Source organism: Rhipicephalus sanguineus, chromosome 3 (assembly GCF_013339695.2).
Source record: "Rhipicephalus sanguineus isolate Rsan-2018 chromosome 3, BIME_Rsan_1.4, whole genome shotgun sequence".
NCBI classification, from domain to species: domain Eukaryota; kingdom Metazoa; phylum Arthropoda; class Arachnida; order Ixodida; family Ixodidae; genus Rhipicephalus; species Rhipicephalus sanguineus.
The window spans coordinates 219,578,173-219,599,697 of record NC_051178.1 but is presented as its reverse complement, the minus strand read 5'-3'; the positions used below and the strand labels follow the sequence as shown (position 1 = coordinate 219,599,697).

The following is a 21,525-nucleotide window of genomic DNA, read 5'->3' as shown; positions in this document are numbered from 1 at the left end:
CGTAACTCCTCGAGGCCAATACTATCGTCAAGTAATGGGAGTTCCTAAAGAAACAGGTTACTGGGGGCCATGAAAAGTGTCACGAACCTTTTATAAGTTTACGCCAATACGCTTGGTTCGTAGTTACGGCGCAATCATAGCATCCAACGTACTCTAAGCCTAACTACGCATTACGGCGGGAAACAAGCTTACTACGCAGTACATCGAGGGACACAAAAGTGAGGGTACCCACATTATTTCGTCATCTGTAGCAGGCGACATCGCATTGCCGCGTTCAGTGGCGCCGCTGTGACACCAAAAATTGCTCAATATTACACCGACTACACCTACTTCGAGCGAACAAAAACACAGATGTCGCGGACACGAGCTAGTTTGTCAACGAGTTCGTGTAGCTTGGTGTTCTTTCACGAATTTTCAGCTTACCTGGTAAGAGAATGCCTTTGCATATAAAGGAACAAAATAAAGGAATAACAAACAATTGATTTTACCCACCCCTTGCGCCAAATGCGTCACCTCGTCACTTGGCGCGAAAATATCGGAGGCTATTGGGCGAGAGGTGGTGGGGACAGCGTTTTGCTTTCTCTAGGCCCCTCCTGGGTAGACTGAGCACGCAGCGGACGCGTAGTGTTAGCCTGTCACGCGATATCGCCCTTAAGTTTTTAACACAAAAGTGTTTTATGCCGGGGTCCACCGAGACTTTCATGACGTACTTCCGTCACGGAAATGCGTCAGCAAAATGAACGCCATCAAATGGCAAAAAAAAACTAATATGAAAAACTTCCATTGACAGGAGTCGAACCCATGCCCTCTCGGTCGGCGACGATGGCTGGCAGCCGTGTAGCCCACTGAGCTACCGCCAAACGCATAACGGAGGCTACATGAACCCGCCTTTTATCTTTCACACTTTCCTCTCACAGTGCTCTTGGATGGATAGATGAATGCCATGAGCGTCCCCTCTATAACGGGGCGTTGACATGTGTGCCACCAGGCTCGAAAAAAAAAAGAAAATGCGCCATTGCTACGACCGTCCCACTCGGTGCGTTTCGAATAGAAGTGTAATTTCGTCAATGCTTTAACACACCGCGAGGTGGTGGCTTTAGACCAAGGCTCGCTCATATAGCATCCATCCATATCGAAAAATAGCTCTCCTACGCTCGCCTGGCTGTCGCACCGCGTTCCCCGCTCGCCATGTGAGAATTAACGGCCAGGCTAGAGGGAAGACACGACGCGCGTGGCGTTTTTGTTCGCGTTCCGCGACGCTTTGCTGGAGTGCATATCGAGTATTGGTGTTTATTATGTGCTTGTTGATGCCATATTTGCTCGGCAGTCACCATGTGCGGTGTCCACGTATACGTTAAGAAATTCAGCTACAAGGATTAAATCATGATCATGGGCGTTAGTCGTCGGTACGGAGATTTGCCATAAGGCGTGAACGTGGGTGCGTCCACATCAAGCGCTGCTACATCTGCCAAACAACAATAGACATTTTACAAGCTCTCATATACCAATGCACTATAAACAATAAACTACTTCTGTGACGACACGTTTCACTTTCGTGTTATACCGATTCCTATGACAGAGGGATCAGCCATGTTTTTATTATGACTAGGCTGCGCATTTCGAAATTCTCGCACCTGTGGCAAGTGCGAGCTTTGATGAAGCGTATCGCAAACGCGCAAGCAGAGGAGTTCAACAGGTAGAATTTATTCTTGTTTCGGCACCTGAGATCGACAGCACAGAGATGTGTCAGATGACCTGCGTCAACCTGATCGACTCCTCGTACAGCTTCTTCGCCGCGGCTGGGTTCGTGGCCCACGGCACGGCAAATGTGGGTGCACAATCTTTGAAGTATTCTCCGCTCACATTCTGAACGTCCTCGGAGACGGCGAGGTACACCGTAGTCTCGGCACCTTCTTTCACCGTCTGCAACACGAACGAAACAGTGAGCATCTTCGTGGTGCAACATCGCCTTCAAAAGCAGACAAGCTGCTCACCAACCAGGGACCCACAACCATTTTTTAATACTTTCTTTAGTGCAGCTCACCCGTCAGAGTGTCTAATCACAGAATGGCGACGCGGAAAACACCGTGATAGGGTTCCTTCGCCTTAACGCGAACAACTTTAACATGGCAACGAAAGAATTGCTTTATAAAACGTACGTGCGTTCGGTTCTGGACTATGCCTGTGTTGTTGGGACTCCTCAACAGTGCGTGACAGAGAAAAACTTGAAAGGGTGCAGAATTTAACCATTCAGTTTGTTTGTGCACGCATGAAAAAATTATTGCAATGTGATACACTAGACTGTCGAATACTTCGCTTGAGGTTTTTTCGTAATATTTATCATTGAAAAGTTGCGATTGACAGGCATATTTACATAAAAACACCTAACTACTATTCCCATAAACTTGACCAGGAGTGAAAGGTTTCGGAATTCCCCTGCAAAACACGCTCATTTAGCACGCCTTTTCTTCCCAAACCATTCCTTACTGGGCTGGATTAGATGAGCATGATGGCATATATTTCGCGCTGGTAAAATAGTTGTTCCTGTACTAGAGTTACCGATCGCTCATGTTGCTGCTTGTGGTCACTACAGCTGCGCGTTTGTAATTTTGTATTGTTCGTATAAGTATGCTTTAATTGACTACTATAATGCACTTTCTTGTTACATTAATGACATTCTTATATATGTATATTTGCTTATATACATTGCCTTGATGCTACTGCTTGATACTACGCTGTATACTTTGAGTTCAAAGTGCCTGCAGCGAACTGCAGGCACTTTGACCCTTTCTATCTACGCATCTATCTATCTAGCCGCCAACGTCTGGCCGCTTTCGTGGTCATCTCCTTAGCTTAGCACTCTGGGAAGTAACGCGGCGTTCTCCACTGCCGCAGCGAACAACGACGCTATGACCGGGTTCGTCGACTCTCTGTCACGGCGCAGAAAAGGCACTCGAGGCAGGTTGTCAACAAACACGGGTTTATTAACTCAAGATGCAGCACAGTACGACAGTCACGGGTCTGCGGGCCGTCAGGGTAACCCTGCAAGACCGATCAAGTACGCTTGCCAGCGGCGCTACGACTATCACACAAAGGGCAGCAGTCGAGCGCACGGACGAGAAGCCGCCTGCCAAAGCAGCGCGTTAACTTCTTGCGCCGGCCTAACAGCATCTGACGCGGGCAAGCCCGCGCCAGACAGAAGCGAGCTCATGGGAGAGGGGGGTTGTCACTGGCGGCCAATGAGGACAGGCGCAGCGCAGTGACGTAACGTAGGCTAGCGCAGCAAGCCGCGAGCAGTGTTCAGACATGTCCGGACACGTGGTGCCATGCGGGGAAGACCGAAGCATGACTCGCGCCAGGCAAAAAGGCCTGGCGGCGTAGCCACGGTAGCCATATCGCCGATTAACGGCGGTTCCCGGCGCTCGAGCCGCGCGGGGCCAGTACATGCGCTAGCTGGGGAACGAGGCGCCAAAGGGCAGGGCACGCTCGATTCTCACATTCTCCCCTCCTAAAGACCGAGGCCAACCTGTGAAAGAGGCTGTCCGAGGCCAAGTGGCAAGGTCAGCTCAGCCGTAAGGGGGCTGGCCAACGGGGCAATGTCCAAAAGGGTGGTGTCGTCCTCTCGAAGATACGAGTCCATAGGTCGGCCATGGTCACACAAAGCGTCCCACCAAAAGTTCCACCACCAGGGAGAGTCCACTGCCGGGAGAAGGTCCGCAACCCAGGAGGAAAAGGAAAGGCTGCACAAGGGCAGGCAGCCAGCCCGCTTGAAGTTCGCCGGACTGGAGACGTTGGCAGCCGGGAACGTACGAGGCGTGGCTGTTGCGTGCTGCAGCCAAACCGCCGAAAGTCGCTGGGACGGGGGCCACACAGGAACGGCAGGGCGGAACAGCAGGCAGCCAGGAACGAAAGCCGGAGCGACCACGCTCGGGCCTGGGCCACAGCTTGAGTGGGTGGACCTGCTGCCGACGGCGGCCGCCGAAGCTGTCAGGTGGGTTAGGCAGGGTGGAGGTGGCTGCAGGGCAGAATGCAGGGACGAGACCACAGCAGGAAGGACCAGGGAACAGCAGGCCACAGGTTCAGCAACAGACTGGTGGCACGGTAGAGCCCGGCGCAGGGAGTCGACGACAGGGCGAAGCAGGAGCGGACAGAAATGTCCCCGGCATAACCGCCTTGCCAAAAAGGGTGCCTGCCTGACATTGCCGCCCAACAAAGGGGGCGCTTGCCAGGTTATAGCTTGGACAACACGTCAGCGGGTATTTTCGGCAAAAAGGGCTTCCTACCACTTCCGGACGTGTGTCTGGGCACCTTAGCGGCAATAGCGGCAATTTTCTATTCACTATCTTCGTATGGAATAAAGTCCAGCTACCTGTTAGCGGGAGAAAGGTTGCTCAAGTGCGTTTCTGCAGGTTGTACCGCTGGCGTGGCTTGGAGCCAGCCTTCTCACGGCTTTCCTGCGGTTCGGTGACCGCCTCCCCCTTCCCAAGTCGTTGCTGCGGGCAACGAAAGGTTTGGGGTCGGAGACGTTAACTGGACCGCCGACTTGTCTCCCTTGGGAGTCAGCCAGCTTGTACACCAGAGGCGACACTTTGGTCTGCACTCGGTATGGGCCCAACCACTTGGCTGACAGGGAGGCGAAGATGCCTTTGGCGGCGTCACTCAAGACGTGATTGCGCCTGAGGACGCGATCGCCGACATCGTATTGCACTTCCCGGTGCGACCAGTCGTATTGAGCCTTCTGTCCAGCTCGCGCTTTTGCCAGGTTGGAACGCGCCAGGTCGAGGGCTGCGTCCATCCGTGAGCGCAGTTCCGCCACGTAGCCAGAAGGGCCGGCGTTCGCGGCGGGTGCCACGCTACCACCCCGCAGAGCGCGGTCCATGGGGTTAGGCAGCTCTCTCCCGAAACCGAGGAATGCGGGCATGTACCAGGTTGAACTGTTCACCGTGGACCGCCAGGAGAAGCCTATCTCGTTAAGATAGGCATCCCAATCCCTGTGTTGCTGCGCAAAGGCTGTCAGCAAGGGCTTGAGGTTCCGGTTTATCTACTCAGTCGGGTTGGCCTGTGGGTGATACGTGGTTGTCTTGCGGTGCTTAATGCCAAAGGCAGCCCACGCATCCTCGAACACCTTGGCCGTGAAATAGGACGCATTGTCCGTGATCAACTCCGCCGGAAAGCCAAAGCGGGTAAAGACCACGGTCAACTTGTCCCAGATTTCGCGTGCCGTCAACTTCCGAATGGGAAACAACTCGATCCACTCGTGAAGTGATCTGTAACAGCCAGGAGAAAAACATGGCGTCTCCGGCTTCTTGGGAAAGGTCCCATAATGTCACAGGCCGCGACTTGCCAGGGTTGTTGGCTGTCGATCCGCTGCATGAGCCCGGGAAGCCTGCCCCCACGAGGCTTCACGCATTGGCACACGCAGCATGAGTGGGCGTAGTGCAGGGCATCACGCTTCATGCCAGGCGAGGTAGCAGAGCGGCACAACTTTTGAAAAGTCTTAAGGCCACTCGCGTGTGCGGCCAACCACGAGTCGTGAAAATAGCCGAGGGTGGCTTTCCTTAGACTGCGGGGCATCACTACCGTGAAAGACTCCTGGGGAGCTTCTTCAGATGGGATGTCGCGCAGGAGACCGCCATCAGCATCAAGCAGATACGAGTCCAACGTGCCCGCAGCAATACCAGCCTGCGTACGGCACTCGGCGCCGACAGCAATACCAGCTGTTCGTTTGCGCCCGGCGGCTTGACCGCCACGCTCCTCTTGGGAGCCGAGCTCTTTGAGCCTGTCCAGAATTTGCTGACAAAAAGGATCGTCCTGCTGTGCCTTGAGTAGGTCCTCTCTGCTGAAGACGATACGGGCGGACGTGACAGGGTCTACCAGGTATGCGTCCTCACCCACGGCGGTTGATTCGAAAGTCGCTGCGCCGTCGGGGTCCGCGGCTTTCGACCCCTTGGAGCCAGGGGCCCCGGAGTCTACTTGGGGCGACTGCTCTTGGGAGTGGCGGACACAAGTGTCAGACGCCAAAACGGGGGCACGCGATAACGTTGCAGCCAAGACGTTCGAACTCCCTTTCCGGTAGCGCACAACAAAGTTGTACCGCTGCAAGGTCAACGCCCAGCGCGCGAGGCGGCCCGAGGGCTCGCACAAGCGGTTAAGCCAGGTGAGTGCCATGTGGTCCGTCTCCACCACGAATGGCACGCCGTCGATGTAGCAGTCGAACTTCCGGGGAGCAAAGGCTATAGCGAGACATTCCCTATCAGTCACGCTGGCTTCATTATCGATTGTATTTTCCTTCATTTTAAAAAGCTTCTGAGACCGTTTCTCACCGTTTACTTCTATTAAAACTAAGCATGCTAAATATTGACTCAAACATATTACGGTGGATTGAATGCTTCTTGTCTAACAGAATCCAACAAGTAACAGCTAACGATCATAACTCACGCAATTGTACCGTAACATCTGGTGTGCCGCAAGGTTCTGTCCTTGGACCCTTAGTCTTTCTAATTTATATTAATGACCTTCCATCCAGCATTACCTCAACAATCAGGCTATTTGCCGACGACTGTGTCATCTACCGCATAATAACTAACCCGCATGATTCATCACTACTTCAATCTGATCTTGACAACATTACATTTTGGTGCTCACTCTGGTCAATGAAACTGGATATGAACAAATGTAAAATAATGAGTATCTCTCGAGGAAGTACTCACTGCACTAGCCCTGTTTATATAATTACTAATTTTCAGTTGTCATCCGTCAATACTTACAAATATCTAGGTGCTCACATAGATAACAATGTAACATGGAATAGTCATATCAATTATGTGACTAACAATGCTAACCGCACTCTCGGCTTCTTGCGCCGTAACTTTTCATTATAGCATGTTTCATTAAAACTTCTTTACAATACACTAGTCAGATCTAAACTCGAGTACGCCTCATCAATCTGGGATCCTCATTCCTGTTTACTTGTTAATGCACTAGAAGCCATCCAAAATCGCTGAGCTCGTTTCATTGTCGCTAATTGCTCCCGTACTGCTAGTATATCATCAATTAAAACTTCTCTAGACCTTCCTACCCTTTCTAACAGGAGGAAGCAGGCCCGCCTATGTCTCTTCCACAAAATTTTTTTTTCACGAATCCTGAAATAAAACGCACATTGTTCTCGCCACCTTCTTACGTTTCATCTCGCATCGACCATAACTTCTAAGTTCATGTGCCATTCTGCCATACGAACATGTACTTCCACTCCTACGTGCCGAAGAATTCATCCGAATGGAACCACCTTCCTGCCTCCATTGCCAGCAACCCTGATCATGCATCATTCAAGACTGCCATCTCTAACTTGTAACCACTCCTCTCTGTAACGCCGCAAATGGCATTGAGAGTATTTAAATAAAATAAATAAATAAATAAATAAATAAATAAATAAATAAATAAATAAATAAATAAATAAATAAATAAATAAATAGTTGCGCTCGGCGGCGTTAAGTGACCGGCTCGCAAAGGCGACTGGCCGGAGGACGCCGTCATGCTCCTGAAGCAGTACCGCCCCGAGACCCAGGTCACTCGCGTCCGCTTGGACAACGAACTCCCTGTTGAGGTCGGGCAGCTTCAGATCGGCTGTGGCCACAAGAGCTTCGGATAGCGCCCTAAAGCCTCGCGTTTGCTCTGGCCACCAGCTCCATCGTGCCGACTTTTTCAACAGTGCAGTCAAGGGCGCTTGGAAGTCCACGCAGTTTGGGATGAACTGTCGGCAGTAGTTCACCATGCCCAAAAAGCGCCTCAGGCCCTGAATGTTCGCCGGCGTTAGGTACTCCACAATGGCTCGTACCTTCTCCTCGCACCGCAGAACGCGACCGCTCTCGATGGTAAAGCCCAATAGTGAAATGCTAGTCTCAGCTATTTGAGCTTTTTTCGGGTTCAAGGTCAACCCGGCGGCACGCAACCTTTCGAGGACATCCTCCAAGTGGCGGAGGTGTTCCTCGAACGTTCGAGAGAAGATGACGATGTCATCGAGGCACGAATTGCCATTTAGCATCCAGGAGAATGCGGTCAATCAGTCTCTGGAACGTAGCTGCAGCTCCAGAACAGCCAAACGGCTGCGGGTAAAGTCGTACAGACCTCTGTGAGAGGTGAACGCAGTTTTCTCCGCGTCAGCCGGCTCCATCTGAACCTGCAGGTAACCGCGGCTAGTGTCCAAGGTGCTGAAGTAGCAGGCACCGCCTAAAGCAGCCACGATCGAGTCAACGTTAGGCATAGGATATGCAGTCTTCCTCGTGACCTCGTTCAGCCGGCGGTAGTCCACACAGAGTCGATAGGAGCCATCTCTTTTGGGGACCATTACCACCGCTGAACCCCAGGGACTGTTGAGCGTTGGACAACTCCGGTCTCAATCGGCTCAATCAATGCCTGGCCAATTGCTTTCCTCTTGGCCACATTGACGGGGCGAGGACTGCATTTCCACGGTTGTGCGTCGCCTGTGTCAATCCGGTGCCTCACAAGAGAGGTGCAATGCGGGCGTTCAGTGAACATATCGCTGAAATGAGTCAGCAGCGACGACAGGCGAGCCTTCTCATGCTTCGACAAGCTGTTCCGCAAAGGTGGCAGCGAGCGATCCGAGCTGCTGCTTATGGTGTATCCAGACGACGGACCAACCCGCGGGCGGCTGAGTCACGTGACAGTAAGGACGCGAGTGGCCCGTCCGCTTGCGCCATACACACGCGCAGTCCGAAACGGGAGGAATAAAGCCCGGACCGAGTGCAGTTCCAACCGCAAACGATGCTGCGCGCGCGTCTCGAAAGAGAAACCGCAAGTTCGAGGAGCCGCCGGCGCACTCGGCTATGAAAAAAGAAGGAAAAAAACCTGTCTTGTTGACACCCCACCCCTCCGAGCACGCGGCCCGCAGGCGAGGAGGGGTACGGACGGTTCGTGAAAATGTTTTTGGCATTGTTGGCCCTCCCGATCCGCGGCCCAGCTACGGACTCCCCCAACCGGAAGTGGAGGGTCACGTGACGGCGAGGCCGCGGGCCAAAAGAGCGGTTTGGCCCGTCGTACCGGGGTGGTTACCGGCGCAGCCGAGACCTCGTCCACCACGGTAGCGCTATGCCCGAGAGAAAGCACTAGGCACGGACCGCTTTCCGCTGCGCCGGCCAAAAGGCCAGTCTTAGCGTCGGAGTGAGGGACACGGGCCGAGGGGGCTACGCTTTGTCTCCTCTCCTCCTGCTCCCTCGTGGCGTCCGGCGACTTACGAGAAGCCGAGACCACGGGAGGTGTAGCGAATGGCCGTAGGGCGTCGAAAGGGCCGTCCCTCTAGCCTCCGCTCGCGACGTCTATCACGATACCCGTGCGCGCGAGAAAGTCGCGACCAAGAATCACGGGCACGGAAAGACCCGGGAGATGCACGAAGCGCTGTCGGCGCGTGCGATTCTCCCAGCGCACAACCAACCGCGCAGCGCCACAAGATGTGGCGTCACCGCTGGCGAGATGCAAGGCAGTGTCGCACGCTCGAATGCGGACAGAGCGGTCGCGCAAATGAGCCATGACCTCTTCGCCGAACAGCGAGATCGAAGCCCCGCTATCCAGCAACGCAGCAAACTCTCGACCAGCGATCGTAAGGGCAATGAACGGCGCCGGCGTGGCTGGAAAGTCATGTCCAGCGCGACACGCCATCGGTGCCAGAGGATGGGTTACACCCCCATGCCCTCGTGCTGCTGTCGCCGCCGGCGAGGGGGCGCTCACCGACGGCTCACATTAGGAAGTCTTCATACAAAAGGGCCTCCCACCGGGCGGGAGGCGTGTGTGTATGAAGGCTCCCTAGCTCACCCCGATAGATACCAATTTCGGTGTATATGAAACTAGCGGAACGGCCGCCAGCGCACCATGAGCGTGGCACGTAAGTCATGCTGCACATGACATACGTGTCATGATTTTCATGTCAAGTCCTGTTATGTATGTTCGTCAGACAGTCATGTCGCACAATATCGATTTCGGTGTATATCAATCTCGCGAAACGGCCGCCAGCGCTCCATGAGCGTGGCACGTAAGGCATGCTTTACATGATATGAATGCCATGATTTTCGTGTTACCACCTCTTATTTATGTTCGTTACACAGTCACGTCACTCAATACCAATTTTCGTGTATATCAAGCTAGCGAAACGGCCGCCAGCGCACCGTGAGCGTGGCACGTAAGTCATGCTGTGCATGACATGCGTGTCATGATTTTCATGTTACCACCTGTTAGTTGTGTTCGTCACACAGTCACATCACGAGATGCCAATTTTGGTGTCTATCAAGCTAGCGAAATGGTCGCCAGTGTACTATGAGCGTGGCACGTAAGTCATGGTGTACATGACATACGTGTCATGATTTTCATGTCAACTCCTATTATTTATGTTCGTAAGACAGTCATGTCGCGCAATACCAATTGTGTATCTCAAGCTAGCGAAACGACCGCCAGCGCTCCATGAGCGTGGTGCGTAAGTCATGCTTTACATGACATGCATGTTATGATTTTTTGTTAACAGTTGTTATTTGTGTTCGTGAGACAGTCACGTCGCGCAATACCAATTTTGGTGTATTTCAAGCTAGCGAAACGGCCGCCAGCGCTACATGAGCGTGGCACGTAAGTCATGCTGTACACTACATACGTGTCGTGAGTGTCATAATAACTCCTGTTATTTATGTTCGTCAGACAGTCACGTCGCTCAATACAAATTTTGATGTAAATCAAGCTAGCGAAATGGCCGCCAGCGCACCATGAGCGTGGCACGTAAGTCATGCTGTACCTGACAAGCGTGTCATCATTTGCACGTTAGGACCTGTCATCTATGTTCGTCTTACACTCTTGTGACGCCAAACCAATTTTGGTTTATATCAAACTAACGAAACGGCCGCAAGAGCACGAAAACAGTGGCATGTAAATCATGTCGTTCATGACATGGATATCATGGTTTTCATGTTATGACCTGTCATTTATGTTCGTCATCAAGTCATGTTATGCCATACTAATTTTGGTGTACATCCCATTAACGAAACGGCCGGGACAGCACAAAGTCGTAGGCGGCTAGATAGATAGATAGACAGATACGCTCAAAGTCGCAGAAGTTCGCTAAGAAATGCTTCGCATGAAAAAAACGGAAAGCGCATCATTGGGCACCTCGTGAAGAACAAGTGAGGCCACTCACCTTGCCATAGAAGCTTAGCAGCAGGTTGAAAAGCCACGTCTGCATATCTGCGCTGCGAACGGCGATTTCTGAGCGCACGAAGCCCGGGTGACAGCAGTTTACGGTGACACCTGCGTCATCGCATGAAGTTTGTCATACGACCAATACACAAGAAAAAGGATAGGAACGTCGCTCAATCCAACGCGACAAGAAGAGCCATGCGTTTGACGTCATAGAAGTGATCAACGACGACAACTCCACCAACATTATGGTCAGCTACCGCTAAGTTTAGAGTCACTACAGAAAGGACGGTTCTGGTGGCGGTAGAAAGGCCCGTATAATATTGGCCCGCGCACATTTTTTTTAACGCGAAAGTTTTAGACAGGGGTCCAGCAAGACTTCACTGACTGATTTCAGTCACGGAAATACGTCAGTAAAATAATATGACAAAGACAAGGTTTTGTTAATTTGGCGAACTTGGGAGGCGAACCCACGAGCTTTCGGTTCGCGACGACAAGTTCCGGGTGCCCTAGCCACTGCGCTACCGCCGATCATACCTGAGGCTTCACAAACGAGCCTTATATCTCTAACACCTCCTCCCCTTTGACCTTGGTCGGCAGAGGGCGAGTCGCCGGCTGGGAACGCTGAAATGAAGTGCTGCATCATGACCGTGACCTCAGAGATTAGTTCCGGCAACACGCCGTTGCTACGGCGGCTCATTCGTCGCGTTTCCAAGAGGAGCAGTGTAATTTTGTCAACGCCTCAACACACCGCGAGGTGGCTGCTTTAGCGCAAGCGTCGCTCATAGCATCCATCCACACTAAACATAGCTCTGCGACGCTCTTCGGGAAGTTAGACCGCGTTCCTCGCTAGCCCCGTAAAAAAACACGGCCAGGCAAGAGGGGAGACACGACGCGCGTCGCGTTTCCCTTCCCGTCCCGGCAGTGGTGAGAGCGTTGCTCTAACATTCTGCCGAATGGCGACCTTAGCCCAAGCTCAGCGTCAATCAGCGGCACTCTTCTGGCAGTCACGCCGCTTTCTTTGATTATGCTCTCCCCGAGCGAATGGAATGGCCTGAGCAACGCACGTTGCCGGAGCTGATCTCGGAGGCCACAATATGACACTAAAGAGCGCCGACAGTGAGCGCTTCGGTAGTTTCAGCTTTCGGGGGAGCGGGTAGCGGAACGTCTTCCCGTGTTCATGGCTCAAGCAACGAACTCGGCCTCTCGCGTTCCTGAAGTTTTCTGTGGTATATGCTTGAGCACAGCCGTAGGTTACCCTATTACTGGGGAGCGCACACCTTGGCGTTTCTCTCATATAACGATGACGCTTTGAATGACTGCGTACCGAGCACCGGTGTTATGTGCTTGCTGATACCACCTTTGCACGGGATTCAGCACATGCTGTGTCCAGGTGTATGTCTACAATTTCAGCTATCACAGGCGTTAAATGATCTTTGGCGATAGTCTTCGGGATGGAGATCTGCCACTCAATGTGCAACGTCAAGCGGTGCAACGTCAAGCGACGTGAAGTGGTGCTATAGCTGCCAAACAGCAATAGACATTGTACAAGCTCTCATATATCAATGCGCAATAAACAATCTACTGCTGTGAAGGCACGTTTCACTTTCGTGTTATGCCGATTCCTATGACGGAGGGATCAGCCATGTTTTTTGTCATTGGGAGTGGTTTTCGCTGGCTAGAATATATGCACGCATTGCCGGTCGGTGCAAGTCGCGCCTAATTATATCGGAACGCCCTGGAATGTTCTAGATGCGAAAGCATCTTATGTTTGGGGCAGCGTCCTTTCTGTGGCGTCCGCACCCATGCTGCGCATGCGCCAACTCTCCCTCGAGGAGAGGGCGCATGCGCCTTCCCCTCGCGTGAGCTCGAGGAGTTAGGAGGAGTTGGGGTGCAGGAGGTGGCGCGAGCACTGCCTCCGCTTCGTTTCTCCTCTACCGTTTCTCACAGCTGTACGCTCGTATACAGGCCCATCTCCCTCACTTTTGTGGCGGGCAAAACTATGGAGGAGATGGCTCTTTGCCGGCTACAGTGGATCGCGGAGGTGCGAAACGCTTTCCCACCTGAGCAGTGTGGATTCCGGCCACATCGCGCGACCATCGATTGCACTGCCGCAGTCGTTAGCACCCTCGAGCAAGCCCTTCTCGATAGAGAAATGGCCATCCTACTCCTCCTTGACATAAAGTCGGCGTTCGACTCGCTCCCCCACTCGTCTATCCTCAGTGCTGTGTGCGCGGTACGTGTTGAGGGAAAACTCTCGAACTACGTTCAGGCCTTCTTCACTGACCGGACGTTTACTGTGCGCGTGGGAAGGGCGACAAGTGCGCCGCGATCTGTCAGCTGTGGCGTCCCACAGGGCAGCGTCCTCAGCCCGTTTTTGTTTAATGTGGTGCTCGCGCCGCTCGTCAAGTGCCTACCAGAAACGGCTGTGTTCCCTGTTCGCGCAGTGGTGTATGCTGATGACGTCGCATTGTATGTGCGTGGACCGACGCGAAAGTGCTCGGTGGTGCGCGCTTGCATGCAGGAGGCCCTCCAATGTGTGGCCGCCTTCGTGAGAAACATCGGCCTCACGATCTCGGCGCCGAAAACCGAGGCCCTCGTCGTCCACCCTCGTGCTGAAGCCCGACGATGTCTTCCGTGCCTTCAGCTGGATGGTGCGCCAATAGTTTGGAGCAGCAACGTCCGCTACCTCGGCCTGACGATAGACAATCGCCTCCGATGGTTCCCGGTGGTGCGGCGTGTACGCCAGACGACGCGTCGTGTGGAGTCGGCCGTGCGCCGCCTACTCGCAGGCGGCAACGGCTGCCCCGCTGCCTTCGCCTGCACCATCTACGAGGCGATGGCTCTGTCTGCCATCCACTACGCACTGCCGATCTGCAAACTCCAGGCGCCACAGTGGCGACTGATCGACCAGGACCACCGCCGAGTCATCCGCATGTGTCACGGAATGCCTCGTGGCTCTCGTGTGGCCGATACCCTCGCGGAGGCTCGTGCGTGGCCTGCGTCGCTCACGGCGGACCTGCGCGAATTGTGCCACTTGCAGCGTCTCCACCGAGCTCCTGATGCAGGCCCCCTCCTCTCGCGGTTACGTGCTGCGCCAAACTCACGTGTCGGCCAACTTATCGACGTGTACGACGGTGTTGAGGCTGCGATAAGTGAACTGCGAAGCTGCGAAGCAGTGAATGCGATAAGTACACGCCGTAATGTTACCTGAACGAGAGCTAGCAGCTAACTCTTTTTGCCCCGATCTCACTTAACTCTACAAAACGCTGGTGTATGGCAATACGGCTGCTCCCGGGAGAGAAGCGGTTTTCGATAAGTTTGTCGTATCAGTGGTCCGAGCGCGAAACAATGAGATCACAGCGCTCTCAGCGCTCACAGCGCGTAGAAGGTATACGAGCCGTTCGCTGGGGGATGTCTGCCGAAATAGAGCGCGTGCCAGAGCTCTCGCAATCCATCTCCCCAGACATCCCTTCCTGCTCCTTCACCCAGCAAGCGACGGGCGGGGCGTTTCCTTCTGCTTGAGGAGCAATCGACGGCAGGCCTCGCACGCGGGTTGATGTTACTCCGTGTGACGGAGATGGCCAGCTTGTTTCATCTCTGCTTTAGCCATGTTCCTTGCCAACGCTCGCGAGCTTTTACTCGCGGGTAGAACATACAAAGCGCAGAGCGTTGTTATCGATTTAGAGTTCATACAGAACATGATGGCGACGGTGAAAACCTGTCCTGAGTGTCCATACAATTGCTAACGCAATAAAAAATATACAAAAAACCAAGCGGGCTCGCCTTTTCCCTAGAAAGCTGCATCTTCAGCGTTGTAAAGAGTGCGTCCGTTGGAAGAATCATATAATCAGGCGCCTTTTCCATTGGTTTCGTTCTTGCCTTCAATACGCTTCTTACAGGGGACACCTCCTCGCCGCTTATTTCTTCATAAAGCTCGCGTAGAATGTCAGCACTGAGCGTTGAACCTATCATGATTTCGCGCTTGTCGGCTACAGTCTGTTATCTCTGCGTGAGCGGTCGCAAACGCACAAAATGGAGCGAAATCAGTTAATTGCGCACGATAGTCGTGCGAGAGAAGCAAGAGCGGGTGGGCGGCTGCATAGCAAAGCAGTATGGGAGACAATTCACAACTGTTATTTCTCGTATATGGACCGGTCGAGAGTATGTACCCTGATGATGTCACCTGAATCACTGTTCTGGCATTACGAAGTGCACCAAAAGACAAGAAACGCCAAGAGAGAATAACGCGCTCGTTGTTTTTGTTTTTTTTTGTTGTATTTTCAGAGGCTGTTAGGGGCCCTTTATAAAAACAGGGCGTGCAAACACGGACACAGGAGAGTAGTCAAGACACCAGAAACGCCGCTAACAACTGAAAAATCACACAGCAGCGGAACCGAAAGTAGACACAAATATTTATCGGCGCATTCCCACGTCAGAGGCCATACCTATCAATCAAGTGCGAGTAATTGTCTACGTGAGAGATAGCTGTTCACTCTCTCGACTTTTCTCTAATGTCCGTGTTTCCACGTCATATCTTCTTAACATGAATACCTACCAACTATCTCAGCTATATTCTAAGTTTGCCATTCTCTTTACTTCTGTATTTATTTATCGATTTACTCGAGTAAGAATAAAAGGAAGAAGAGTACTAACGCACCGAGATGTATATATATTACTTATCTATTTTATTTATTTATGCACAGTGTACTAGGTCCAAGACTCCAAGATTATGCTATCCAGCGAGTTGGGTCGTCGCCCTTTAAGGCTGGAGGACGCGGCAGCGTTAAGGTCAGGCAATACTTGTGATATTTCTGGAGAAGAAAAAGATACTGCAACTTCTGGGGAGCTATTCTCGATGCGTTCATCCAAAGGACATGTCCACAGTCCATTTCGCCAGAGTGCATTAAGTCATTCGAAAAAGCGGTGAGCCGTGATGTCACCTCGCTCTTGACGACGTCGCCACACCTAACCCGCCAACACATTCCTAGCGTAAGAAGAGAGTGGACGAAATGCACAGAAACAGGAACTTTTTAACATATGAATGTGTTCCAGATGTTTGAGAACGATGCAGGGAATACGTACCGACCTTACAGCTGCGTTAGACGAGCGGCCGCATTAAACCTGAATCGATGACTAACACGATCAAAAGACATGTGCACCGAAACTCGGATCTCTGAGGGCTGCGTTCGTTGCATTGAAATGGACAGTTCATTACCTGGACATATCGAGAAGAGCTCCTCCGGCGAAGTGCTGTACTTTATTTCCAGATTCCCCATTCGAATTAAAAGAAAAGACTAACGGCGGCGCGCCGCAATTATTGTGCGGCGGCGGCGGTGGCGTGACCTCTCTTGGGACTTCGGCGGCGGCGCGAGCGGCGTGACCAAAAACAGGTGGCGGCGGCGGCGCACACCTCTAGCCGCGGCCGCCTGCATAGCCCCTCAGCTCAGCTCGGAACGACAGTGCCGCTTGCGATACTGTGCGTTCTCAACAACAGCTGAGCAAGTCGGGCTCCAGCTGGCTGCCGAACTCCTGCGCAATTCACCGGCCGTCACTAGCGCAGCAATCTTCTGCGACTCGAAACCTGCCCTGCGCCAGCTCGCGAGGGAGGAACGAAGCCCCCTTCTTGCTCAGCGCGCCGCTCTCAGCCTGCTGGCCCTCCAGGAACGCGACTGTGATGTCCTTCAGTGGCTCCCTTCACACGTCGGCATCGCGGGCAACGAGGCTGCAGACGAGCTCGCAAAACGAGCACACTCCGCCGAGACTTCGCTGACGGATTACGCCAGCCCGTTCGACTCGGCACGCAACAAACTTCGTCGGGAGCTGGTGCGCGAGCATCCCGCGCACGTGTCGCCGCCGGACACCCCCCTCCTCCCATCCCAGCCACTGGTTTCACTCGCCGCGAGCGCGCGCTTCTCCTTGCCCTGAGGACCGGTTCTGTGTGGCACGCGGAACGCAAGCATCGTCTTCGCGGCGGCGCTGCACCGAACTTCGCCGATAGCGGCGCGATCGAAACCCTGTGCCACCTATTGTTTGACTGTCCTTCTCTCAACAATGCGCGCAAGCGGCTCGTCATGAAGTACCGCCTCGTCGGACTGCCGTGTGCGACCCTTCAGGACTTGCTCCATTCCACCAGCCGCGTCGACCGGCGCCGCTCAGCCCTTACGGCCCTACTCGCTTTTCTCGAGGATGCTGGCCTAGTCGAACGAATTTTCTAGCCGCTCACCACGGTGACTCGGACGCCCATTCTCCGCCCCCCCCCCCCCTTTCACTTTTTTTCGCTCATATCTTTCTTTTTCTTCTTTTACCATACTCTTCTCACTCTCACTGTCCCTTCATTCCCCAATCCCTCGTGAATGTATCGATTGAGGTGTCCCCCCCCCCCCCCCCCCCCGCTCGCTCCCGTTGCACTCTCCTCCGCAACAGCGCTATGGACGCTCTCGAAGCTCAACGTAAACGGCAACGCCGGCAAGCGAATCTCGAAGCTGCGAGGCTGCGAAAGCACGCGTTCGCTGTGCTTCCGTCATTCTCTCCCTGGGCAACGGTGTGCGAAACGCCATGAACCACGTCAACGTCGGCGCTAGTTGCAGCGGCAGCGCCACCGCCGCTGAGCAGAAGTGTCGGAAAGCCGAACGTAAACGTCAGCGTCGGCAAGCGGCAACAACCACCGTCTCATAAGTCACATAAGAGAAACGGAAACTCGATGCGCACCCACCGCGATGCTTTCGCATCCTACCATGGTTGCCCGTAGGGGGAGATGTGTAATTTTTACGATTCTAATTAGATTGCCTGCGCAACACGAATTCCTTGTACGTACGTTCTGGAATTTTAGGCGAACAACAGCGATAACGGTAACGGAAAGTTACGACGACGTATGCGTATGCAAGCCGACGTGAATTCTACTGTGAGTGCCTTGTTTAGCTAGGCTTGTCCACTAAAAAGGCAGTTTGCCAGTCGTCACACCTGGCAGAAGAGCTCCTCCGCACCGGACGCCACCGGGCCGCGAACATGCCGTGAAGAAAACAGCAGCGTCGTCCCGGAACATCCAGTCAGACGAGGCCATCGAAGCAGGAGTGGATACAGAATTTTTCTGACGGGGGTTGTTTCCGGGCATCCGAAACCCCCCTCAGAAGTGGAGAGGAGGTGTGTGGAGAGGGTATGCGCATGCGCAGTAAGGGGTGGTAACGCCGCACACCAACACGACCACCGGTTTGAACTCCGCTATATGATGCTTCGCATCTAAAATGAAATGTGCAACCTTAAGGGATAAGAAGAGTGGGTCAGGGAACAAACATGTGTAAAGGACGTCTTAGTCGAAATCAAGAAGAAATGGACATGGGCAGGACATGCAGCGCGTAGGCAAGATGGTCATTAAGAGTCGCTGACTGGATTCCAAGAGAAGGCAAACGTGCAAGCTGGAGACAGAAAGTGAGGTGGGGCATTAAGAAGTTTGCGGGTATAACGTGGCAGCAGCAAGCACACGACCGGGTTAACATGGGAGAGGCCCTTGCCCTGCAGCATGGAGGAAGGAATACCAAGGAGAGGCCCTATCGTATTTCAATGCAATGCGAAAAGTGTGACGGAAGTGACGTCAGATTTATGGGGTAAACAAACCGGTATGGGGTAAACAAAACAGCAGACGCCCCGCGGCGTGCTCTCCGCGGTGGTTCGCTTCTGCGCAGATTTGTAGTCCCGGCGTAAACTTAGCGCGTATTGTGCGGTTCGCACGCAGTAAAATGTTGCAAGCAGACGTTTACCAGGCTGTTCGTGCGTGGCAGGCCCGAGCGCTGCGTTTTAAAATTCTTCGTGGAGCGTTTTTGTGCAACAGTACAGAATACCGGTACGTGCCGTGATCAAAAACATTCAGCCCCTGCATCATGGTATTCGAACTCACCTAGTGTTCTGCTGTTCCCTGCAGAACGCAGAGTTCACTTACGCGTTCTGCTGGGCATTAGGCCTTCCCTTTCTCGTAGCCCGATTTCCCGATCTATTGCCGGATTAGCGGTTCTTTGTTCGTGTATATGGAGTGAGCGTAGTAGCTATTCGGCGCAACGCCAACCTATAGTTGACGTAACTTCACGTCGGAGAGAGGACACCGCTGTTTTGTATACGCGATCGTGCACGTAAAGTTTGTGATTCCAGTACGCACACAACAAGCAGGCAGCGAGCGCACACCGCACAATACATACATATCGTAGTCCGATAACAACAACATAAGTCATTGCCTTTTAGTTGGACGACACAGCCTATACAAACGTACGATGCCTTCGGCGCATGTTATGTGCGGCGCGTCAGACGTCAAAAACAAAAGTTCACGTGTGTTCTGAGTTGACACAATGAGTAACAAGCAACAGAGCGCACATCCGAGAGCTTCTCACGCAAATACCATGCATTAGTGATCAGCAATGAAGCGAACGTGTACGTACACATGAAAAGTGGCACCCGGTACTGTCCGCAGCGCACGCGATTTGCACCGTGTATACGCAACAGCTGGGCATTGCGTAGCTTTCCTAAAGAACGCACACAAGGAGCAGCATGCGCGAATCGATTGCGCCGCGGCGCCGCTTGCACTGCGAAAAAAAAAAAGGCTCGAATCGCGCATGCGCTTGCAAACGACGCGACGGAAATCGCGAAATGTTTCGCTGCTCCTTCGCTAGGAGGCGATGCGGGTGTTTGCGATGTGGAGGCTTCACGAATGTGACGTCAGGGCCTCTCCTTAGTTTTCCTTCCTCCATGCCCTGCAGTGGGCGTAGTCATGCTGATGATGATGCTGATTTTTCAGCTTTTTATGGCGCTTGGATCGACCACCTCTTCATGTCAGCCGCTTTCTTGTTCAAGTGGGCTGGGTCGGATAGTCGCCGCTGATCTCGTTCTCGCTCTGCAGCACGTCGAGGCTCGCGATAGGCAGCATCTTCTTGGGGTGTACGGTCCTTCCTCGGACGACCCATGGCTACAAGCTTCCTCGACACGACCAGGCGCGGCTCTTTTACAGCGAAAGCTGTTATGAGATCATTTTCCCGGCCATTTTTGGCGCCGTAGTTGTCCGCCGCCGCCGCCGGTGTCCGTAACCAGTATCGCTCGAAATAAGAAAAAAAAAAACGAAATAAGAAAAAAATTCCAGGATGGAACGAGGTTCGAACCCGGGCCCTCTGTGTGGGAGCCCAGTATTCAACCTCTGAGCCATGCCGGTGCTTGAAACTGCTTTGCAAAAAGGTCCTATACAGGCTTCATGCCGGTAAGGAACCACATTAGCATATGCAATATAGCGTGGTAGAAGAGTAAAATAAGCACCAAGCGTCGCACAACGCGAATTCTGTAACCAGGCGTCATACAATGCGAATTGCGTAACGAGTAGGTTGTTGAATGCTTCCAACCCATTACAAAGGGCTCTGCCACAATTCTTCATCGTCATCAGGCACAGCATCAACAAAGTGCGCATAATGCCTTACATGCGTTTAGCAGGTACCAACGCTCTCCGTAGAATGACGAAAAATGGCACAGTGCCTGCTGCCCTACTTCTAAAAAATTACAATGATTTATAGCGTAGTGGGTTCCTCGCAAGTGAACTTGTATTGGTTGCCAAGGAAGCCCATAAGCGCATGATCCATTTCCTCGAGGTTTCAATAAAGTTCTTTGTCCCCCCCCCCCTCGCGCTCCCACGTCAACGTATGTTATACAGCATGGCGGGAGAGGGAAATAGCGACCGGGCGTCACCCAATGCAAATTACATAACTGGTGGGCCGTTTCAAGCTTCCAACCCATTACAAAGGGCTGAGCCATAATTCTTCATCGTCCTCAGTCGTCGCGTCAACAAAGTGCGCATAATGCCTTACAGACGTGTAGCTGGTGCCTCGCTTCTTCGCAGAATGACGAATAATGGATGAGTAGGGGCTTCCCAACTTCACAAAAATTGTGATTTATGGCGTAGTGGGTACCTTTCTAGTGTACTTGTATTGTAGCCCCAAGAGAGCTTAACGGGCTCTAGAAACGCCGCTCTTCCAGCTTTCGGTGTGACTGTGCTGCGGTTTCAGCGCAGTCCTGGCGTTTTTTTATAATGATCCTGAAGACATGCACATGTGCAGGGGTATTTATGACGTATTGAATAAGGTAAACGGTTGCTAGGCAACTCTTTTATTTAAACTTGGCGCGGTTACAATAATTTCTGGGGTTTAACGTCCTAAAACCCCGATATGATTATAAGGGACGCCGCAGTGGAGGGCACCGGAAATTTCGACCACCTGGGGTTCTTTAACGTGCATATAATTGTAAGTATACGGGCCTTAAGCACTTTCGCCTCCATCGAAAATGCAGCCGCCGCGGCCGGGATTCGATCCCTGC

General features: G+C 52.9%; 1 protein-coding gene across 1 annotated transcript in view; it reads right to left on the bottom strand.

Moving 5' to 3' along the window:
• Positions 1-1,686: 1,686 nt before the first annotated feature.
• Positions 1,687-21,525, bottom strand: part of LOC119388315 (retinol dehydrogenase 11) — a 164,636-nt gene continuing 144,797 nt past the window's right edge. The window contains exons 6-7 of the mRNA XM_037656018.2: positions 11,189-11,298; positions 1,687-1,923 (exon numbers count right to left, since the gene is read on the bottom strand). Of these exons, the coding sequence (XP_037511946.1) occupies positions 1,747-1,923; positions 11,189-11,298 (287 nt within the window). The 3' untranslated portion in view covers positions 1,687-1,746. The remainder of the gene's footprint in view (positions 1,924-11,188; positions 11,299-21,525) is intronic.